The following is a 25,087-nucleotide window of genomic DNA, read 5'->3' on the forward strand; positions in this document are numbered from 1 at the left end:
CAAACTTTTATTACAAATTTACAGTATAAATATATCTAACTCTGTACAAAGGCTTTTGCAGAAGAGAAAGTTTTGCATTTCAATAAATTAATGACCACATTACAATTTACAAGTATTTACATAATAATGGTGATTTTGACCCTCGGTGGCTGCTGCTGAGCAGCGTGACAAAGGGCTCATCACAGGGAGCAGAGCGTTCTCCGTGGGGTGGTGCTGGTACAAAGTTTGGTCAGATCATTAGGAGTCATTAAACTTTCATTTTCTCTTTTAGGACATTTCGAAGTAACTATATAATGATATTGTGTACAATGTTTAACCCCCTTAAAATAATTCATGGCTAAGTGCAGGAGGCTCGGTTTAGTCTGGATAGCCCATAAGGGACAATTAAGGCTGCAATATCAGCAGCAAAATGCAACATAAGGTCTTACCCTTCTGTGTTAGGAGGTGGTAATTGTGCAAATTAAATGGTGCCAATAACCAGCAATCAGATTCTGCCTATTATTTCAATAGGGCAGGTGTGAGCAAAGATCTGATAGGTGGGTGCTGATGGGACCAAGACTTTTTTATTTATGGTCGCAGATGATTTTCGTGACATATGAATGATTATTTTTTCCACCCACAAGTCTTTTGCACATTGTGTATATGAGCCATGGAGGGTGAGGATCACAGGACAGCAGGATGCTGGGCACTGTGCATGCTGAAGCTATTGGCATGGGAATGCCCCAGCAGATTGAGATAATGCCTGTCCAGGCTCTGCATTGGTGATAAGAAGCTAGTGTGTTGAGTCTGCTGTGGCGGCGTGCATGGGATGGGCATGGTGGCGGGACCTGTGAGATAATTGAGTGTGGGGCTCCTGGTGGTGCTATGCCATGAAAATGATCCACCCGGACTTTGAGTAAATGTGGAGTCACCAGGGCTTGGATAATCAGGTGGAGAAGAATGAAGTTGGCAAGACATTTCCACATCCTGCAAAGAGCTGAACAGAGGCTCGGTGGTTAAATGTGCCTTAGACTGGAGGAAAGCAACAATTCGGGCATACTTGGTGTCCTTGGTTTCCATCCTTTCTACTGTGGTTAAGTAGTGGACCAGGTTTTTCATGCATTCATGATAGCCGTAATGGAAATAATTGGCAAATTCAGAGAGAAGATCTGTTGGGAGGCAAAAGTAGAAATAAGTGTGGGGCCGAGATGATACAAGAAATCATATAAACTGCACAAGACTTCTTATATATATTTATAAATTATGGAGATTAAATATAAACAAACAAAACTATCTGTGGAGAATATAAAACCAGACAATACCTCACCTTTATCTCTCCCCCTTGGAAAATCAGCAGCATGTAACGCTCTAAGGTACTGGACAGTCATTTCCAAAATTTCAGCTTTTTCCAGTTTTCCGGAATTCTGCAGATGAGACATGGATGTGCTTTATACAGACATCACAAGGGGAACATTCTGATAATGGAGTTGGGCGCTATAAACATCACAAACAAAATCTTTCTGCGGCTTTAAGTTAAATCTGATTCCAGGAATTGCATGAAACTACTGGCGCCATCTAAAGGGAACCTGACAGCAACTTTACCTCCTCCGAAATCTCTGCAGCGCACTAACCCAGAACATAAAGCGTATTATCAGTGACCATTCATTACTGTATAGGTCGGGAAGACTGAAGTATTGGTATCTAGCTTCATATTTAAAGATTTATTGGAGAAGTTGTCATGGAAAACAATGAGAAAATAGGTGAAAATAGATAGATAGATAGAGAGATAGATAGAGGGATAGATAGACAGATAGATAGATAGATAGAGGGATAGATAGATAGAGGGATAGATAGATAGATAGATAGATAGATAGATAGATAGATAGATAGATAGATAGAGGGATAGATAGATAGAGGGATAGATAGATAGAGGGATAGATAGATAGAGGGATAGATAGATAGATAGATAGATAGATAGATAGATAGATAGATAGATAGATAGAGGGATAGATAGATAGAGGGATAGATAGATAGAGGGATAGATAGATAGAGGGATAGATAGATAGAGGGATAGATAGATGGATAGATAGATAGATAGATAGATAGATAGATAGAGGGATAGATAGATAGAGGGATAGATAGATAGAGGGATAGATAGATAGATAGAGGGATAGATAGATAGATAGAGGGATAGATAGAGGGATAGATAGATAGATAGATAGATAGATAGATAGATAGATAGATAGATAGATAGAGGGATAGATAGATGGAGAGATAGATAGATAGATAGATAGATAGATAGATAGATAGATAGAGGGATAGATAGATAGATAGATAGATAGATAGATAGATAGATAGAGGGATAGATAGATGGAGAGATAGATAGATAGATAGATAGATAGATAGATAGATAGATAGATAGATAGATAGATAGATAGATAGATAGAGGGATAGATAGATAGATAGATAGATAGATAGATAGAGGGATAGATAGATAGATAGATAGATAGATAGATAGATAGATAGATAGATAGATAGAGGGATAGATAGATAGATAGATAGATAGATAGATAGATAGATAGATAGATAGATAGATAGAGGGATAGATAGATAGATAGATAGATAGATAGATAGATAGATAGATAGATAGAGGGATAGATAGATAGAGGGATAGATAGATAGATAGATAGATAGATAGATAGATAGAGGGATAGATAGATAGATATAGATAGAGGGATAGATAGATAGATAGATAGATAAATAGGGAGATAGATAGATATATGAATAGATAGATAGATAATAGATCGATAGTAGGTTGATATGGAATAGACAGGCAGATGATTAGACAGGCAGATGATGGCAGCATGGCTGAGCTGGCCCAGCAGGCTGGCTGGACTCACCTGTTTGGCTAGAGCCATTGGCACAGTCTTTCCCAGCTCACTCAGGCACCGGTTGATCCTGTCCCTCCTCCTCTTCTCTATGACTTTGTGGGACACGGGGGTCCTCTGGAAAGAGACAATGACAGGTAGATTAGTGCCCGGGTGGCAGGTGGCTGCGGGCTGCCATTGCCCCTCTGCACTCACTCTGCGCTCCTTGACTCTGGCGATCATGGCCGGTGTCCCCATCAGCCCGAGGTCCATGCTGCCGTGTGCGCCGGGTACTGTCTGCTCTCCCACCCGGGCTGCGCTTATAAAGCGATCACTTATCAGCCGGGCGCATTCAGGGATTAGAGGTGCAGAGAATGGGGGGCGGGCTGATACCAGGCGAGACGGCGCTAACAGCGCACAAATCCCTGTGTGGGACGGGGGGCTGCCGGGGAGGGGGCCACAAACGTTGTTAATCCACGTGGCCTCTGATGGACAAGTGATAAGGCGGACAGAGGTGAGAGCAGCCCACCTTCCACCGTGCGCCCCCCGGAGGAGCGCGCTGCCTGACCCTGTGCAATGTCAAGTGCCGGCAGCCGAGGCTGGTGCAGCGCCATAGCCTCCCATTATCCAGGGCTTACACTCATCTCAGCCCTGCTGCACACAGATCTAGAAGTGGTGAAGTCTGGGGCTCCTGTGTCTGCCCCCCCAATGTATGTCTGCTAATGATTACCTGAAGGACTTACAGAAGGACATAACTTGCAATTCCACCATGGAGTGTTCGGCCGCGGTCACACACAGCGTTTTCTGTTATCTGAGATAATTGGAGCGATTATGCTAATCAGAGTGTGATCCAATTTTCTCGGATGAGGAGAAGATGGAAAAAATTTTTTTCCATCTTCTCCATTCTGTCAGTCAGATGTCATCCAAGTGCAGTCGGATGTTTTCCATGGGCTCATTGACTTGTATGGCTGAGTGCGATCAGAATATCGGATGCAAGTCACGCATGCTGCAATTTTCTTTCCCTCAGATGGACTCTGTCCATGGAAACGATCACATATGTGCACGGCCCCCTAGAATAACATGGGTCAGAGTGCCGTCCGATGTTTTGTCAGATCGCACTCGGATCAGAAATACGGCCGTCTTCCCCAGCACGTAATACAAATAAATAGCCGTGGCACAGTAATAATGGCTCATGTACAACTGTGGGGAACATATGATTCCAAATTTGTTACCAAATGCGTGCGCTTTGTCAATGGCTTTAGTAAAAGAAACCATCTGCTAATAGATTAGTTGGTCTCATGGTTTACAAACATGGAGATTTACCAAACTAAATGTATGGAACAAAAGCAGTACACGCCATGTAAAGGCTCGCTCAGACTGGCGTATAGCCGGCGTATAACACGGACGATATCGGATAGCACTAAGCCCAATGTTATACTATGGAGCCGACTAGCATTTATTTTCTCATGCTGAGGCGACATAAGAAAAGAATTGCTGCATGGTGCGATTGGCAGCGTATGTCAGGCGGCACGCACCCATACAGGTCTGTGAGTGCGTCCAAAACATCAGACTGCACTCGGATGCCAACCGAGTGCAGTGCGATTACTGCAGACACCGGCAATGGAGGAGAAGGAGAAATTACTTTCTCAGTCTCCTCCGCTCCTGTGCTGTGATTCTCATGCGACAGGATCGGAGCACAGAGCACTGACACGCGGATCACACAGCGGAGCAGGAGCCGAGTATCATTAGCATATCACATCTGATGCTATGCGCTAATGTGACCCCGGCCTAACAGAATCATCCAGTGGTGGACACATTTTACTACTCCTGTAAGACATGCCACCTTTTCTAGACAGTTTTGAAAAAATGTGGTTTACAGAGGCAGAAAACAGACCGCACCTTCTGCCCCCCGCAGTAGCTACGCTACTGTGCTCACTACATTGTAATCATATTTATTTTCTTCATTAATGTGGCGTCATCATATTCCACAGCATTTAAAAACATTATCATCACTGTCCCCATTGGGGCTCCCAAGCTACAATTATGATATAATAGATTTCATAGTAAAGACCTGGAAAAGACCTAGTGATCTACTATCAACATCTGATTCTCCATGGATGAGCCGCATACATTGCATTGATCTCTATGTACAGTGTGTGAATCACAGTGTGAGAAGTCACACATATAGAGACTAAAGTATACTTTGTGCCCGTAACAGCTGGTGTGGAGGTGTGAGCAAGTGTAAAGCAAAAACACAAGCTCTATGGATACAGAAAAATGGTTATAGTGCCGGAGTGTGCACAATAATTGTATTTCTAAATCACTTTTATTATTGCTTTTACTTTGAATAAATCCATACAATGACTTAGATACCTTAGGGGCACAGACCAACTTGTGTTAGCTTTTTGGCTATTGTTTCCATGCTGCGGAGCGTAATGTAAGGGCTCATTCAGACGGCAGTGAGTTTCATCAATATTTTTTATCCGAGTTTGCTCAGTGGGTCAGATTTTACCATCAGAGTTTGGTCCTTGTTTCAATAGTTTTTCTCGGATGAGAAATAAAAAAAACGTCTCTCTATCTTTTAAATCTAGCAGTCTGTGAAAGGCAGGCGGCACTCAAATGGCATCCGAGTGCTGTACAATTATTTTTCATAGACCTATAGACTTGTATTGAGGATTTTGATTCAATACTAGATAATAGATTAATATCGCACGTCTCCACGATTTCACTCAGTCTGCAAAAACTTACAGACATTTGAGCAGCCCCAGTCACTCTTATAGGTACAAGTGCTGTACACAGATAGCACTCATACACAACAAACAGATGTGTGAATGGGACCTAAAGGTTACAGTTCTAATGGCTGCGAGGCATTTAGTAACAGAGCTAACCTGCAACGTGGCTCCCAGCCAATAGCTGGGAGGCATCTTGTATATAAGCTGCCCTCCCCCTATAGGGAGGTGCCAAGCAACACAGTGAATCATTAGTGAGTGAGGTGGTCTCCTAGTGAAGTCCCCTGGTCCTTGAGTGGCCAGTCCTGAAACTGAAGTCCCTGGTCCTGCTGTGGCCAATCCTGAACCCGAAGTCCCTGGTCCTTGTGGGGCCAGTCCTGAACCTGAAGTCCCTGGTCCTGTTGCGGCCAGTCCTGAACCCGAAGTCCCTGGTGCTTGTGGGGCCAGTCCTGAACCTGAAGTCCCTGGTCCTGCTAGGGCCAGTCCTGAACCTGAAGTCCCTGGTCCTGCTAGGGCCAGTCCTGAACCTGAAGTCCCTGGTCCTGCTGCAGCCAGTCCTGAACCCGAAGTCCCCTGATCCTTGTGCAGCCAGTCCTGAACCCGAAGTCCCCTGATCCTTGTGCAGCCAGTCCTGAACCCGAAGTCCCCTGATCCTTGTGCGGTCAGTCCTGAACCCGAAGTCCCTGGTCTTGGTGCGGCCAGTACTGAACCCGAAGTCCCTGATCCTGGTGCGGCCAGTACTGAACCCAAAGTCCCTGGTGCTTGTGGGGCCAGTCCTGAACCCGAAGTCCCCTGATCCTTGTGCAGCCAGTCCTGAACCCGAAGTCCCCTGATCCTTGTGCGGTCAGTCCTGAACCCGAAGTCCCTGGTCTTGGTGCGGCCAGTACTGAACCCGAAGTCCCTGATCCTGGTGCGGCCAGTACTGAACCCAAAGTCCCTGGTGCTTGTGGGGCCAGTCCTGAACCTGAAGTCCCTGGTCCTGCTAGGGCCAGTTCTGAACCTGAAGTCCCTGGTCCTGCTGCAGCCAGTCCTGAACCCGAAGTCCCCTGGTTCTTGTGCAACCAGTCCTGAACCCGAAGTCCCCTGATCCTTGTGCAGCCAGTCCTGAACCCGAAGTCCCCTGATCCTTGTGCGGTCAGTCCTGAACCCGAAGTCCCTGGTCTTGGTGCGACCTGTCCTGAACCCGAAGTCTGTGCTCCTGGTGCGGCCAGTTCTGAACCCGAAGTCCCTGCTCCTGGTGCGGCCAGTCCTGAACCCGAAGTCCCTAGTCCTAGTGTGGGAGGTGCCTGAACCTCATCTGCGGCCAGTCCCTGAATCAGTATCTGAGTATCCCGTATATCTGGACTGCTACAACCAGTCTCCAAATCAGCCCTGTCTGAGTGTCCGTGTCAGTAACCATTCTGCAAGAGGATCCAGAACTTAGTAGTCTGAATGGATTCCGAGTCCATATCCGTGTCTGCGTACCTGACCTCTGGGGTCAGCAGTTGCAGTACCGGGGACTGCCTAGGAGCGGTATCCGATGGCTACCTGCAGCAAAACCTGACCCCACCATCAGGAGCTCCAGTGAACACCTGGTAGCCTCTTAGCTACGCCCCTCCTAGGTAAGCCCAGCCCCATGGCACAGTGGGTCCACAAACCACGTGCGCCACCTGCGTGCGTAACACACTTATTGGGAGAATAACTTTGTGATCCAGCATCACAAATATAAAACATCAAATAAAAACATATAAAGGGGAGGGTTAGGTAGGTGTTTGTCCTGGGAAAAAGTAAGTATTTCTGACCTATCTCTTGCTCCTACCTATATTCTCCATCACCCTTAGCGCCACTTGCTGCCCCTCAATCTCAATCCACAGCCTCAAATCTTCAGATGAACCTAACTCACACCTGTCTACACATGAAACAGAAGCAATAAAAAAGGAAGAAGAGAACCGACCATAGAGTCCCAAATATCAAATAAAGTGAAAAGTTGTATATTTATTAATTACAGGTGACAACAGATGGATAGCAGACCAAATACATAATGATACAATGATTAAAAACATCTAAAAACAGGGGCGCATGTCCGAGTGATATACAGAACAATTCATGTTGGGAACAAAAATTAAATAATAAATAAATACAGTAAATAAAGAATCAAATCAATGAATCACAGATGTATATATGAATACATATAGGTAACCAGTGCACACAAAATATTAATTTAGTACACAGAAGGTAATATACAAGCGCCTTCGTCAGGGCATTGTTTGTAAGTATTTGACACCTCTGACATATGCCAACTATGTGGTTCAATGCATATTGAATATTCCATGTGCACATTGTTGCACCGACCTTCACTCTATCACAGATGTATTTCTGACCACCTTTTGTGGCATTTGGTTGCCATATGGTTTCTCCTCCCTCTCCCCTCCACTATATGGGTGTATGACATACATTGTGCAATTTTGCACATGTGTGGAGAGATTGATGTTGATATACCATATACTATATATTATATACTTTGTACATTCTCTTGGGGAAAGAGGGAGATATTAGATGCATTTGCACTTTATATATTGTATATTACCTTCTGTGTACTAAATTAATATTTTGTGTGCACTAGTTACCTATATGTATTCATATATACATCTGTGATTCATTGATTTGATTCTTTATTTATTTATTTATTTATTATTTAATTTTTGTTCCCAACATGAATTGTTCTGTATATCACTCGGACATGCGCCCCTGTTTTTAGATGTTTTTAATCATTGTATCATTATGTATTTGGTCTGCTATCCATCTGTTGTCACCTGTAATTAATAAATATACAACTTTCCACTTTATTTGATATTTGGAACTCTATGGTCGGTTCTCTTCTTCATTTTTTATTGTTGATTTTTTTTCCGACTGTCCCCTTGGCTTATATTGGTGCGTAATTCTGGTTGGTGCAATAATTTACATATATATCGTCAATATATGGAAACCTCTTTTATTTTTATTTATATCTATCCATATCATCTCCGGAAATATACTTCTTCTGGCATCCTTGTATTGTGTTATTACATGAAACAGAAGCCTAGTGACCATTCCTCTAGACCAAAGGTCTCAAACACAAAGCCCTTCGGGTATGACGTCACTGCCATGCGCAGATATCAGATATGCTGGCCTCTGATTGGCCGACGGCTGGCATTGGTAATGCTGTACTGGGAGACTGTCTCTGCGCAGTGCGCGGCAATGCAGCGCTGCTGTTGGCGGCTCCTCCTGGACCAGGTCGGGATCGTCAAGGGGCCTGACTCTGTGGTGCCTGCGGACCACATGAGCAGAAAGGATGCCGAGGGAACGGAGGACAGGTGAGAATAATTTTTTTTTTCTTCTCTTTTATGTGTGTGAAGAACAGCACAATAGGGGACATAGCCACAACTTGGGGACCTGCATGGGGGACATAGCCACAACATGGGGACATAGCCACAGCATGGCGACATTGATGGGGACATAGCCACAACATGGGAACCTGGATGGGGACATAACAACAATATGAGGACCTGGATGGGGACATAGCCTCAACATGGGGACATAGCCACAACATGGGGACATTGATGGGGACATAGCCACAATATGGGGACCTGGATGGGGACATAGCCACAATATGGGGATCTTGATTGTGACATAGCCACAAGATGAGGACCTGGATGGTGACATATCTACAATATGGGGACCTGGATGGGGCATATCTACAATACGGGGACATATCTACAATATGGGGACCTGGATGGGGACATACCTACAATATGGGGACCTGGATGGTGACATATGTACAATATGGGGACATACCAACAATATGGGGACCTGGATGGGGACATAGCCACAATATGGGGACCTGGATGGGAACATAGCCACAATATGGGGACCTGGATGGGAACATAGCCACAATATGGGGACCTGGATGGGGACATTGCCAGAAGATGAGGACCTGGATGGTGACGTATCTACAATATGGGGACATATCTACAATATGGGGAACTGGATGGGGGCATATCTACAATATGGGGACATACCTACAATATGGGGACCTGGACGGGGACATAGCCACAATATGAGGGCCTGGATTGGGGACATTACTACAAGATGGGAACATTACTCCATGATGAGGACCAGGATGGGGCATTACTCCAAGATGGGGACCAGTATGGGCACATTACTACAAAATGAGGACCAGGATGGAGAACATTACGGCAAGATGTTTGCCAGAATTACTATATGGTGCTAATTGTAAGACAATATTAATGTATGTGGCCAATTGGGGGAAACCAAAAAATAAGTTAAAAATAAAGCATGAAAAATATTTTGGCACTAAAAATGCTGTTTTATATATAAACTAAAGTAAACACAAAAAGGTGCACGTTTATTATCGCCACATCCATTACGACCCAAGCTATAAAAAAAATAAAATAAACACGGCAAAAATGTTCAAAAGGTGTACACGAAAAAATGGTATCACTAAAAATGTTACTTTGACCTGCAAAGAATGCGGCCCCCCAAATTCAAATTTTTTCCATGTGCGGCCCATATACCCAGCCGAGTTTGAGACCCCTGCTCTAGACAAAGAAACAGTTATCTGCAGAAGAACTGGATGCACAGCTGGACACCTACAATGCCAGGATGGACACCAGCTAATCTTTCCCCATGTTCCTGTGCCGCAGTTCTAGCTCTAGACATCGTTTCTACTCAACTGTTTTGCTTTTATTTCTGATAGGTTTTAAACTAATGTAAAGTTGCACAGTGTATGGTGGTGGCCCCATACGTTCTGCGTCATCTTAGCCTGATCAACTCTCAGAAATAACCACCATTACAATTAGTCCCCTTTTACTGCCCGCCTTCCTTGAAATTAGGTTCTAATGGACCCACTTATGTCTTTTTGCTGCCTAATTAAATAGTCTTCGGCCCAATAAGGAGTTCACATGCTATCACTAGTTCCCCAAAAAACATTACCAAACAGTCACACTCATACATTATGCAAAAAAATTCTAGCTATGGACAATTTTTAATAAACAACACCTATTTTACATACTATAATTCCATACATAGACAGTAGTCTGACTTACTCACAATGCAATACTCCCCGAGCTGGAGTCCACCAGACCCTAACTCCTCCAGTGTGTATCCAGGCCAACCATGCTGCTTTAACTGCCCCTCTGGGGAGTCACTGGACCTCCATCTGCTCAACCATTCTGACAGCTTGGCCCAACATCTTGGGGAGCCGCCCTAAACTATCATCCCCCAACATGCCAGTCTATCGCTGCCATAACCTAGACACCTGTATCAGGACTGTAGCATCATGTTCCGCCATTAAAAAAGTTAGGCTCCCTTTCCATTACTACCTGCTTTTTACACCCATGACTTAACAATCCTCTATATCATCATGTAGTATACTATTACTAAAGTCCAAACTTATTTCATATTTGTACTCCATCATACAGTACCTGTAAAGCTCTGGGCAATGGCTCACAATGCCATCATCAATAAACCCCATGAAGTCATGTATAGCTTTGTTAACCTTACTCTTCACTTTTTCTCAATGGTGTCATTTGATGTTGTGGCTCTCCAATACTTCCTTTGTATAATCCCATACCAAATCACTTCGACATGTGGCCATATTTTTTTCCAGTGTGCCATATACTGCTTGATATGCTTGACCAGCTGCAGGACTTTTAACCTGGTTAGGTCATGCCCCCTACATGGATAATAATCCAGTCTTGAGATCTGCCTCGGGCTTCTTCTGCTACCATTTTTCACATCTGACGCCATTTCAGGCCCCTTCTCCCGAACCACTGGACCATGATCCTGTTCTCTGGTAATCCCAGCTGCAAACCATATGGTCATCCTTCAGCTCTCTGTGCAGTCAAGTAGATGAAGGAGTGATCAATTATTATTATTATTATTTATTATTATAGCGCCATTTATTCCATGGCGCTTTACATGTGAAAAAGGGGGTATAATACAAGAACAATTTCAATAATCTTGAACACAATGTGACAGCGACTGGTACAGGCAGAGCGAGGACCCTGCCCGCGAGGGCTCACAATCTACGAGGGATGGGTGAGGATACAGTAGGTGAGGGTAGAGCTGGTCGTGCAGCGGTATGGTGGAGCGGTGGTTACTGCAGGTTGTAGGCTTGTCGGAAGAGGTGGGTCTTCAGGTTCCTTTTGAAGGTTTCCACGGTAGGCGAGAGTCTGATACGTTGGGGTAGAGAGTTCCAGAGTAGGGCGGAAGCACGGGAGAAATCTTGTATACGGTTGTGGGAGGAGGAGATAAGAGGGGAGTAGAGCAGGAGATCTTGTGAGGATCGGAGGTTGCGTGCAGGTATGTAACGGGAGACTAGGTCGGAGATATATGGAGGAGACAGGTTGTGAATGGCTTTGTATGTCATGGTTAGGGTTTTGAACTGGAGTCTCTGAGCAATGGGGAGCCAGTGAAGAGATTGACAGAGAGGAGAGGCCAGGGAATAGCGGGGGGACAGGTTGATTAGTCGAGCAGCAGAGTTTATGATAGATTGGAGGGGTGCGAGAGTGTTAGAGGGGAGGCCACAGAGCAGGAGGTTGCAGTAGTCAAGGCGGGAGATGATGAGGGCGTGCACTAGTGTTTTTGCAGATTCATGGTTTAGGAATGTGCGGATCCGGGAGATATTTTTAAGTTGGAGTCGGCAGGAAGTGGAAAGGGCTTGGATATGTGGTTTGAAGGAGAGTTCCGAGTCCAGGGTTACCCCGAGGCAGCGAGTTTGAGGGACTGGGGAGAGTGGGCAGCCATTGACTATGATGGATAGGTCAGTTGGGAGGGTTGAATGAGATGGCGGAAAGATGATGAATTCTGTTTTGTCCATGTTAAGTTTTAGAAATCTAGCAGAGAAGAAGGATGAAATAGCAGACAGACATTGTGGGATTTTGGTTAATACGGAGGTGATATCGGGTCCAGAGAGGTAGATCTGTGTGTCATCAGCATAGAGGTGATAATGAAAGCCATGAGACTCTATGAGCTGTCCCAGGCCTAAGGTGTAGATGGAGAAGAGCAGGGGTCCTAGAACTGAACCTTGGGGGACACCGACAGATAGGGGGCGAGATGAAGAGGTGGTGTGTGAGTGGGAGACACTGAATGTCCGGTCTGTTAGGTATGAGGAGATCCAGGATAGGGCCAAGTCTGTGATGCCGAGAGATGAGAGAGTCTGTAGTAAGAGGGAATGGTCCACTGTGTCAAAGGCAGATGACAGGTCTAGGAGGAGGAGGACAGAGTAGTGTCGCTTAGATTTGGCGGTTAGTAGGTCGTTTGTGACTTTAGTCAGTGCAGTTTCAGTAGAATGGTGCGGTCGGAAACCAGATTGTAGGCGGTCAAAGAGGGAGCAGGAGGAGAGGTGGGAGGACAGTTCAGAATGGACATGTTGTTCCAGTAGTTTTGAGGCATAGAGGAGAAGTGATATGGGGCAATAGCTAGACACAGAGGATGGGTCAAGGGAGGGCTTTTTGAGGATGGGTGTGATTGAGGCATGTTTGAAATATGAGGGGAAGACACCAGTTGTTAGTGACAGGTTGAAGAGGTGGGCTAGGGCTGGGATGAAGATAGTGGTAAGGTTTGGGATGAGGTGGGACGGGATTGGGTCAAGTTTACAGGTGGTGAGGTGTGATTTGGAGAGTAAGGAGGAAAGTTGATCTTCAGAAATGGTGGAGAATGTAGTTTTGGAGGAGGAGGGTTGAGTAGGTGTGGGGAGGGGCTGTGGGGGCTTTAGGCAAAAGCTTTGTCTGATGGTGTCAATCTTCTGCTTGAAGAATGAGGCAAAGTCTTCGGCTGAAATAAGAGGAGAGGGAGGAGGCACTGGGGGACGGAGGAGAGAATTGAAGGTGTTGAATAGTTGTTTGGGGTTGTGGGACAGGGAGGATATGAGAGATGTGAAGTATGTTTGTTTTGCTGCAGTGAGTGTGGACTTGAAGGTAGTGAGGGACTGTTTGAATGCGATGGAGTGTTCATGGGAGTGGGACCTTTTCCATCTACGTTCAGCAGCCCTGGAGGCCCGTCGCAGTTCTTTAGTTAGGCTGGTGTGCCAGGGTTGTCTGTTGATTGTGCGAGTCTTGGTATGCATGAGGGGGGCGACCGAATCGAGAGCTGCAGCTGTTGTGGTGTTGTATAAAGTGGCAGCAGCATCTGCATCATGTAAGGAACTAATGTCTGTAAGAGGGAGGAGGGATTCAGAGAGAGAGTGTAGGTCAAGGTGTTTGAGATTTCTACGAGCGTATTCAAGTTTGTGGAGTGGGGATTGTTGCCCCGGGGAGGAGAGAGAAGAGAATGTGAGTAGGTTGTGGTCAGAGAGAGGGAGAGGTGAGTTAGAGAGGTTAGATAGGGAACAGAGGCGGGTGAAGATGAGGTCCAGCGTGTGGCCGTCTTTGTGGGTGGGTGTGGAAGACCACTGGGTAAGACCAAAGGAGGAAGTGAGGGATAGAAGCTTAGAGGCAGCTGAGAGGGAAGTATCAATGGGGATGTTAAAGTCGCCCATGAGGATAGTGGGGATGTCAACAGAGAGGAAATGAAGTAGCCAGGTGGTGAAGTGGTCAAAGAAAGTGGTGGCTGATCCTGGGGGGGCGGTAGATGACAGCCAGTTGGAGGTTGGAGGGGGAGTAGATGCGCACACAGTGCACTTCAAAAGACGGGAGAGTAATTGCGGGCGGCAGTGGGATCTGGGTGAAGGAGCAGTTTTCTGAGAGGAGGAAACCTATTCCTCCACCGTGCTTGCCGTTGGGGCGGGGGGTATGGGAGAGGTGGAATCCGCCATACGAAAGTGCAGCAGGAGAGGTTGTGTCGGAGGGGGTGAGCCAGGTTTCAGTGATTCCGAGGAAGGAAAGCTTGTTAGTGATGAAGAGATCGTGAATGTAGGAAAGTTTATTGCAGACAGAGCGAGCGTTCCATAGAGCTCCTGTTAGTGGAACTGGGGAAGCGGGGGCTGGGCGGATGGGTGTAAGGTTAGAAGGGTTACGAGAGTTTGGGATAGATCGGGGGTAGGAGGTGGAAGTGAATGTAGGGATGTGGTGAGGAGGGCCAGGATTTGGAGAGATGTCGCCGGCAGTAAGGAGGAGCAGAGAAAGCGTTATTAGGTGGGAGCAGGAGAGGGCATGAGGTGGCTGTCTGTGTTTGGAGACAAAGGATTACCCACAACAACTTGAACTCTGATTAAAATGAACACACAAAGTTGGTTCCCATGCAGAGAACACACAGTCTTATGGAAAACATTGGACCTCTGCCTGCCTACCTTATTGATCTCTTCAACCCCAAATCCTACTGCTGCTTCATCTCATTCTGCACTTATTCTACATTAATGCATCCCAACCTTATCCTTATTCAACCTTACTCCATTTGTTGCCCTTTTTAGTATTTGCTGAAACTGAAAAAGGGATTGCCCCACTCCAGACTGGGAAATCTTGTACACAGTACACTGGGAAAATCTCCCCTTCTTCTCTCTTCAAAATTATCCACATCCCTTTTCCATCATGATCTGTTTTTGATTTTGCAATAAAACACCTTACTCTGTCTCCTTACGCTTTCAAATCTTCACTTCTCAATCCCCATTCTCCTTTCTATGAACCTGCTACCAATTCTACCATTGTAAAAGCACCTGCAAATGCCCCCGCTCAGCATTCCCCCCCAAAAAAACCTCATAAACCATTGATCTGAATGCATATGTAACGAATATTATTTTCTCTGTTCCTCTAAACCCATTCTCACTTCATTAAACCAAGTAAAACGTTTTTACCAAACTAAGTCCTCCTTCAATGCCCTTGTTATCCTTATTTTATGCCAACTTTCCTTTAACCAGTTGTAATCATCTGCAATTTTCTTGAAAACATCTTCCCCATGGGTATAACCCAAGACCACGCACCCCATTCGTACATATTTGCCAACAAATAAAGTCCTGTTAAGATAATAACCTGCAAACCTAAAATGTTCAGCCTAAACACTGACTTTATGTCACCTTTTGCCATCATTGCGCCCTAACTGCTATTATTACTATGTTAACTGCACTTTCAAAAGATTGGTAATGCACCTCTATTACTGCCCCATCCCCCTCGAATATGACTTATGCTGGATAGTGCGGTATACATCTTCCTTCTTTGTCAAACTCCCCAATGGTGAACAAACCTCCCCTTCAAATGGACAAAGTCTTCCTTACATTGGCCATGTGTCTGAGCACTGAACACCTTGTGCTTCTGGGCTCTCCAAGGAGGCTGCAGTTCTGGAATATGACAGCTCTGGGGGATAATGGCTTCCTGGTCACGTAATGTTTACTTCTTCTCCAATACTTGGCAGTTAGGCTATGTTCACACACATTGGGTTTTTCAGCGTATTTTGCTGCAGATTTTTATGCAAATTTTCAGCTGTGTTTTGCAGTAACATCAAAGTCTATGAGAAACCAGAATTCTCTGTTCCCACATCTTGTTTGTTTTTTTTTGCTGCGTATTTTGTGCCTTGGTTGGGTTTTTGGAAAATAGAGCATTCACTTCTTTCAGCGTTTTTTCACCCATAGGAAGTAATGGGTGGTGAAAAAAATGCACCAAAAAATTCAGGTACATTTTTTCAGCGTTTTTGATGGCAAAATAGAATGGGGTTCTTTTTTTCACAGAACTTTATGTACACGCATAAATAGAGACAGAAGGACAGTGAAAAAAAAACGCTAAAAAAATGCGTTTTTGCCGCAGCTGATTTCCTGCCAGAGATCAGTTTTGCCGCAGATATATAACGTAAAAAAACACAACATGTGGGAACACAGCCTTAATGTTCGTATTTTTTTTCCAACACATTTTTTGCAACCCTGTTGACTATTTGTAACAGCATTTTTAATGGTTCTTTGGTCACCCCCAATATCTTAGCAATTTCATGAGTGCTACATTCCTCTGTAAGACGTGTAACAATTTTGGGGTTTTCAGATTTACAGTGCCTTACAAAAGTATTCCCCCCCACATTGCGCTTTTCCCTAATTTGTTACATTACAACCTGTGTTTAAATATTTTTGTAATTCGATTTGTGTGTGATGCATCTGGACTAAATAGTTTAAGTTGGTGAAGTGAAGTGAGAAAAATATAGGCATAAATTAAATTTATGGGATCAAATAACTAAAAATTAGCATGTGCATGTGTATTCAGCCTTTTACTATGAAGCCCCTAAAAATTTCTGGTGCAAGCAATTTCCTTTCAGAAGTCACATGCTTAGTGAAAGGAAGTCCAACTGTGTGCAATCTAAGTGACACATGGTTTGTCACTATATACATTTTACCTTTTCTGAAAGGCCACAGAGGCTGCAACACCATTAAGCAAGAGGCACCACTAACCAAACAACACCATGAAGAACAAGGAGATCTCTAAACAAGTCTGGAATAAAGTTAAGAAGTACAAGTCAGGGTTCGGTTATAAAAAAAATATCCCAATCTCTGATGATCCCCGGAGCACCATCAAATCCATTATCATCAAATGGAAAGAACATGGTACCATAACAAACCTAACAAGAGAGGGCCGTCCACTAAAACTGTCAGCCCTGGCAACGAGGGCATAAATCAGAGAGGCAGCACAGAGACCAAAAGTAACCCTGAAGGAGCTGCAGAGTTTCCAAACAGAGACTGGAGTATCTGTCCATACGACCACAATAAGCCATACACTCCATAGAGGTGGGCTTTATGGAAGAGTAGCCAGAAAAAGCTTTTACTTACAAAAAATTGTAAGGCTCATTTTGAGTTTGTCAAAAGACATGTGGGAGACTCCCCAAATGTATGGAGGAAGGTGCTGTGGTCAGATGAGGTCAAACTTTAACTTTTTGGCTACCAAGGTAAACAATGTCTGGTGTCAAACCAACACAGCTCATCACCCCAAGAACACCATCCTCACAGTGAAATATGATGGTGGCAGCATCATGCTATGGGGATGTTTTTCGGCAGCAAAGGCAGGGAAAATGGTCCAAGTCGAGGAGAAGATGGATGTTGCGAAATACAGACATATTTTTGAGCAAAACATGTTTCAGTCTGTCAGTGATTTGAGACTGGGATGGAGGTTCACCTTCCAACAATTCAGAGACCCAAGGCACACTGCAAAAGCAAAACTTGAGTGCATTATGTGGAAACATATTAATGTTTTGGAGTGACCTAGTCAAAGCCCAGACCTTAATCCAATTGAGAATCTGTGGTCAGACTTGAAGATTGCTGTTCACCACAGGAAACCTTCTAACTTGAAGTAGCTGGAGCAGTTTTGCCTTGATGAATGACTTTAGGGGGGTGAATAGTTATGCACTCTAAAGTTTTCAGTTATTTTGTCCTGTTTGTTGTTTGCTGCACACCAAAAAGAAAATGTTCACAGTTGTAGGCATGATCTTTACATGAATTGATGTAATCCCTCAAAAAACAGTGAAATTCCATGTTTTGAGGTAGCAAAACAATTTTGACAAGACTGAGTTTCATAGAACATTTTTAACCCATAACAAGAAACTAAGGTTAGTAATATAACTTTCATTATAAAATTTTCAGTTTTACTCAAATTAGTTGATGCAAAAATGAATACACCCCATATCAGAAACTACTACATATAGCATTTTGTATGACCTCCATGATTTTTATAGATAGCACCTTCTAGACATGAAAAGTTGGCAACATATTGTAACATCTATCTTTTTCCATTCCTCAAGAAGGATGGAGAGTGATGCCTAACTTGTCTTTTCAGAATTTCCACATACGTGTCTGGTTGCGATTAGATCAGGAGACATACTTGGCCACTGATTCACTTTTACCCTGTTCTTAAGAAATACAATAATGGACTTAGATGTGTGTTTTGGATCATTGACATTTTGGAAAAGTGCATGTCTACCAAGGGCGTGGAGTGACTGTAGCATTTTCTCTCTCAATACAGAGCGGTAAATCTGTGGATTCATGATACCATCAATGAAATGTAGCTCCACAACACCAAAGAAAAAACCTGAAGGTCTGAACTGAAACGTAAGTTGATGTGCATGCAAAATGTAAATGCATGTTCACACAAGGCCATTAAACAGAGAGAAACCAAGAACAAGAAAAATACCCAAATAACTGAAAGTAGATGTATAAATAGCACAGTGCAAAAATAATAATAAATAATAAAGGGTATTTAGTTAACATAATTTTGATCAAAATAATGTGAAAGCCATCCTGCCACTTCACGGCAAATCTTATGGGACAGTCCTAACTCGAATATTAAAAACCTTACCATTTGTCAAGTGACATACATATGGACAAGGGCAGAGAGACTGATCCCTAGTGTAAGCATAAAACCGAGGCAAAATGAGCGTCTCAGCCCAGACAAAGGGCGGCCACACCCTTTTATATGCACTAAAGCATACTGACTGCAAAGAAAAAACAAACCTGAAGGTCTGAATACTGACTGCAAAGAAAAAACAAACCTGAAGGTCTGAACTGAAACGTAAGTTGATGTGCATGCAAAATGTAAATGCATGTTCACACAAGGCCATTAAACAGAGAGAAACCAAGAACAAGAAAAATACCCAAATAACTGAAAGTAGATGTATAAATAGCACAGTGCAAAAATAATAATAAATAATAAAGGGTATTTAGTTAACATAATTTTGATCAAAATAATGTGAAAGCCATCCTGCCACTTCACGGCAAATCTTATGGGACAGTCCTAACTCGAATATTAAAAACCTTACCATTTGTCAAGTGACATACATATGGACAAGGGCAGAGAGACTGATCCCTAGTGTAAGCATAAAACCGAGGCAAAATGAGCGTCTCAGCCCAGACAAAGGGCGGCCACACCCTTTTATATGCACTAAAGCATACTGACTGCAAAGAAAAAACAAACCTGAAGGTCTGAATACTGACTGCAAAGAAAAAACAAACCTGAAGGTCTGAACTGAAACGTAAGTTGATGTGCATGCAAAATGTAAATGCATGTTCACACAAGGCCATTAAACAGAGAGAAACCAAGAACAAGAAAAATACCCAAATAACTGAAAGTAGATGTATAAATAGCACAGTGCAAAAATAATAATAAATAATAAAGGGTATTTAGTTAACATAATTTTGATCAAAATAATGTGAAAGCCATCCCGCAACTTCACGGCAACCCTTATGGGACAGTCCTAACTCGAATATTAAAAACCTTACCATTTGTCAAGTGACACATATGGACAAGGGCAGAGAGACTGATCCCTAGTGTAAGCATAAAACCGAGGCAAAATGAGCGTCTCAGCCCAGACAAAGGGCGGCCACACCCTTTTATATGCACTAAAGCATACTGACTGCAAAGAAAAAACCTGAAGGTCTGAACTGAAACGTAAGTTGATGTGCATGCAAAATGTAAATGCATGTTCACACAAAGCCATTAAACAGAGCGAAACCAAGAACAAGAAAAATACCCAAATAACTGAAAGTAGATGTATAAATAGCACAGTGCAAAAATAATAATAAATAATAAAGGGTATTTAGTTAACATAATTTTGATCAAAATAATGTGAAAGCCATCCCGCCACTTCACGGCAAATCTTATGGGACAGTCCTAACTCGAATATTAAAAACCTTACCATTTGTCAAGTGACACATATGGACAAGGGCAGAGAGACTGATCCCTAGTGTAAGCATAAAACCGAGGCAAAATGAGCGTCTCAGCCCAGACAAAGGGCGGCCACACCCTTTTATATGCACTAAAGCATACTGACTGCAAAGAAAAAACCTGAAGGTCTGAACTGAAAAGTAAGTTGATGTGCATGCAAAATGTAAATGCATGTTCACACAAGGCCATTAAACAGAGAGAAACCAAGAACAAGAAAAATACCCAAATAACTGAAAGTAGATGTATAAATAGCACAGTGCAAAAATAATAATAAATAATAAAGGGTATTTAGTTAACATAATTTTGATCAAAATAATGTGAAAGCCATCCCGCCACTTCACGGCAACCCTTATGGGACAGTCCTAACTCGAATATTAAAAACCTTACCATTTGTCAAGTGACATACATATGGACAAGGGCAGAGAGACTGATCCCTAGTGTAAGCATAAAACCGAGGAAAAATGAGCGTCTCAGCCCAGACAAAGGGCGGCCACACCCTTTTATATGCACTAAAGCATACTGACTGCAAAGAAAAAACCTGAAGGTCTGAACTGAAACGTAAGTTGATGTGCATGCAAAATGTAAATGCATGTTCACACAAGGCCATTAAACAGAGAGAAACCAAGAACAAGAAAAATACCCAAATAACTGAAAGTAGATGTATAAATAGCACAGTGCAAAAATAATAATAAATAATAAAGGGTATTTAGTTAACATAATTTTGATCAAAATAATGTGAAAGCCATCCCGCAACTTCACGGCAACCCTTATGGGACAGTCCTAACTCGAATATTAAAAACCTTACCATTTGTCAAGTGACATACGTATGGACAAGGGCAGAGAGACTGATCCCTAGTGTAAGCATAAAACCGAGGCAAAATGAGCGTCTCAGCCCAGACAAAGGGCGGCCACACCCTTTTATATGCACTAAAGCATACTGACTGCAAAGAAAAAACCTGAAGGTCTGAACTGAAACGTAAGTTGATGTGCATGCAAAATGTAAATGCATGTTCACACAAGGCCATTAAACAGAGAGAAACCAAGAACAAGAAAAATACCCAAATAACTGAAAGTAGATGTATAAATAGCACAGTGCAAAAATAATAATAAATAATAAAGGGTATTTAGTTAACATAATTTTGATCAAAATAATGTGAAAGCCATCCCGCCACTTCACGGCAACCCTTATGGGACAGTCCTAACTCGAATATTAAAAACCTTACCATTTGTCAAGTGACATACATATGGACAAGGGCAGAGAGACTGATCCCTAGTGTAAGCATAAAACCGAGGCAAAATGAGCGTCTCAGCCCAGACAAAGGGCGGCCACACCCTTTTATATGCATTAAAGCATACTGACTGCAAAGAAAAAACCTGAAGGTCTGAACTGAAACGTAAGTTGATGTGCATGCAAAATGTAAATGCATGTTCACACAAGGCCATTAAACAGAGAGAAACCAAGAACAAGAAAAATACCCAAATAACTGAAAGTAGATGTATAAATAGCACAGTGCAAAAATAATAATAAATAATAAAGGGTATTTAGTTAACATAATTTTGATCAAAATAATGTGAAAGCCATCCCGCCACTTCACGGCAACCCTTATGGGACAGTCCTAACTCGAATATTAAAAACCTTACCATTTGTCAAGTGACATACATATGGACAAGGGCAGAGAGACTGATCCCTAGTGTAAGCATAAAACCGAGGCAAAATGAGCGTCTCAGCCCAGACAAAGGGCGGCCACACCCTTTTATATGCACTAAAGCATACTGACTGCAAAGAAAAAACCTGAAGGTCTGAACTGAAACGTAAGTTGATGTGCATGCAAAATGTAAATGCATGTTCACACAAGGCCATTAAACAGAGAGAAACCAAGAACAAGAAAAATACCCAAATAACTGAAAGTAGATGTATAAATAGCACAGTGCAAAAATAATAATAAATAATAAAGGGTATTTAGTTAACATAATTTTGATCAAAATAATGTGAAAGCCATCCCGCCACTTCACGGCAACCCTTATGGGACAGTCCTAACTCGAATATTAAAAACCTTACCATTTGTCAAGTGACATACATATGGACAAGGGCAGAGAGACTGATCCCTAGTGTAAGCATAAAACCGAGGCAAAATGAGCGTCTCAGCCCAGACAAAGGGCGGCCACACCCTTTTATATGCACTAAAGCATACTGACTGCAAAGAAAAAACCTGAAGGTCTGAACTGAAACGTAAGTTGATGTGCATGCAAAATGTAAATGCATGTTCACCCAAGGCCATTAAACAGAGAGAAACCAAGAACAAGAAAAATACCCAAATAACTGAAAGTAGATGTATAAATAGCACAGTGCAAAAATAATAATAAATAATAAAGGGTATTTAGTTAACATAATTTTGATCAAAATAATGTGAAAGCCATCCCGCCACTTCACGGCAACCCTTATGGGACAGTCCTAACTCGAATATTAAAAACCTTACCATTTGTCAAGTGACATACATATGGACAAGGGCAGAGAGACTGATCCCTAGTGTAAGCATAAAACCGAGGCAAAATGAGCGTCTCAGCCCAGACAAAGGGCGGCCACACCCTTTTATATGCACTAAAGCATACTGACTGCAAAGAAAAAACCTGAAGGTCTGAACTGAAACGTAAGTTGATGTGCATGCAAAATGTAAATGCATGTTCACACAAGGCCATTAAACAGAGAGAAACCAAGAACAAGAAAAATACCCAAATAACTGAAAGTAGATGTATAAATAGCACAGTGCAAAAATAATAATAAATAATAAAGGGTATTTAGTTAACATAATTTTGATCAAAATAATGTGAAAGCCATCCCGCAACTTCACGGCAACCCTTATGGGACAGTCCTAACTCGAATATTAAAAACCTTACCATTTGTCAAGTGACATACGTATGGACAAGGGCAGAGAGACTGATCCCTAGTGTAAGCATAAAACCGAGGCAAAATGAGCGTCTCAGCCCAGACAAAGGGCGGCCACACCCTTTTATATGCACTAAAGCATACTGACTGCAAAGAAAAAACCTGAAGGTCTGAACTGAAACGTAAGTTGATGTGCATGCAAAATGTAAATGCATGTTCACACAAGGCCATTAAACAGAGAGAAACCAAGAACAAGAAAAATACCCAAATAACTGAAAGTAGATGTATAAATAGCACAGTGCAAAAATAATAATAAATAATAAAGGGTATTTAGTTAACATAATTTTGATCAAAATAATGTGAAATCCATCCCGCCACTTCACGGCAACCCTTATGGGACAGTCCTAACTCGAATATTAAAAACCTTACCATTTGTCAAGTGACATACATATGGACAAGGGCAGAGAGACTGATCCCTAGTGTAAGCATAAAAGCGAGGCAAAATGAGCGTCTCAGCCCAGACAAATGGCGGCCACACCCTTTTATATGCACTAAAGCATACTGACTGCAAAGAAAAAATCTGAAGGTCTGAACTGAAACGTAAGTTGATGTGCATGCAAAATGTAAATGCATGTTCACACAAGGCCTTGTAAAATGCTCTCCTCTTCCTCCTTAACACCGACCATGAGAGAAAAGCTGCGAGACAAAGCATCCGCTTTAACATTCTTGGTACCCGGGATGTAAGTAACGGAAAAATTAAACCGCGAGAAAAAAAGTGCCCACCTAGCCTGACGGGCATTCAAGCGCTTGGCAGCATCAAGATAGATCAGATTTTTATGATCAGTGAAAACCTGAATGGGAAATTCAGCACCTTCCAAGAGGTGACGCCAGTGTTCAAATGCGAGTTTAATCGCCAGCAATTCCCGATTACCAATATCGTAATTAAGTTCAGTCTCAGAAAATTTTTTTGAAAAAAAGGCACAGGGATGTACTCCTTCCTTGTTTTCCTGAGACAACACCGCACCGACCCCCACCGAAGAAGCATCAACCTCAACCAAAAACGGCTTAGTCACATCAGGCTGCATAAGGATGGGAGCAGAGGTGAACCTCTCCTTTAGAAACACAAAAGCTTCAATGGCCTCAGAAGTCCACTGAAACGCATTAGCACCTTTCCTGGTGAGATCGGTCAGCGGTTTGACAATAATAGAAAATTTTTTTATGAATTTTCTGTAATAATTGGCGAAACCCAAAAACCTCTGTATCGATTTCAAACCAATAGGCCTAGGCCATTCCTGCACAGCTTGAACTTTAACCGGGTCCATCTCAAAACCTTCACTGGAGATAATGTAGCCCAAAAAACTAATTCTCTGTACAGCGAACTCACATTTCTCCAGCTTAGCAAAAAGCGAATTGTCCATTAATAACTGTAATACCTCACGTACGCTCCGCCAATGAGACTCCAGATCAGGCGAATAAATCAGAATGTCATCCAAATACACAACCACATTTTTGCCGATTAAAGGTCTAAGGATGTCATTAATAAGATTCTGAAAAAATGCTGGAGCATTGGTAAGACCAAAAGGCATCACCAGATTCTCAAAATGACCCACAGGAGTGTTAAAAGCAGTCTTCCATTCATCACCCTCCTTCATGCGCAACAAATTGTATGCCCCCCGGAGATCAATTTTAGAGAACCACTTGGCCCCCACTAACTGGTTAAATAAATCAGGAATCAATGGCAGTGGGTAAGGATTGCGTACAGTAATTTTATTAATCTCACGAAAGTCCAGACAAGGACGTAAACCGCCATCTTTTTTTTTTACAAAAAAAATCCAACAGCCACAGGAGACTTGGAAGGCCTAATGTGACCGGCGGCCAAGCTTGTCTGTATGTATTCCTCCAAAGCCTTTCTCTCAGGAATAGTAAGATTAAATAAACGACTTTTAGGAAGAGTCGCTCCAGGGACAAATTCAATGGTACAATCATAGTCTCTATGGGGAGGCAAAATTTGTGACTCCTCCTCAGAAA

General features: G+C 42.9%; 1 protein-coding gene across 1 annotated transcript; it reads right to left on the reverse strand.

Moving 5' to 3' along the window:
• Positions 1-27: 27 nt before the first annotated feature.
• On the reverse strand, positions 28-3,289 carry HELT (helt bHLH transcription factor). Its single transcript, XM_073656060.1, has 4 exons — positions 3,063-3,289; positions 2,880-2,984; positions 1,307-1,403; positions 28-1,148 (listed from the first exon to the last, which is right to left on the reverse strand). Exons 1-4 carry the CDS (start codon positions 3,117-3,119, stop codon positions 664-666), a joined length of 744 nt encoding a protein of 247 aa, XP_073512161.1. The 5' UTR covers positions 3,120-3,289; the 3' UTR covers positions 28-663.
• Between the last annotated feature and the right edge of the window lie 21,798 nt (positions 3,290-25,087).

Source organism: Phyllobates terribilis, unplaced genomic scaffold, assembly GCF_046119375.1.
Source record: "Phyllobates terribilis strain yellow unplaced genomic scaffold, ASM4611937v1 Scaffold_1__5_contigs__length_1240528914, whole genome shotgun sequence".
NCBI classification, from domain to species: Eukaryota; Metazoa; Chordata; class Amphibia; order Anura; family Dendrobatidae; genus Phyllobates; species Phyllobates terribilis.

Excerpts from the sequence above, each read along its gene's own strand:
- HELT (XM_073656060.1), bottom strand. The coding sequence starts at position 3,119 with ATGGACCTCGGGCTGATGGGGACACCGGCCATGATCGCCAGAGTCAAG. Across the intron at positions 2,985-3,062 it reads CCAGAGTCAAGGAGCGCAGA|AGGACCCCCGTGTCCCACAA; the intron begins GTGAGTGCAGAG and ends GTCTCTTTCCAG. Across the intron at positions 1,149-1,306 it reads TCCAAGGGGGAGAGATAAAG|ATCTTCTCTCTGAATTTGCC; the intron begins GTGAGGTATTGT and ends GCCTCCCAACAG.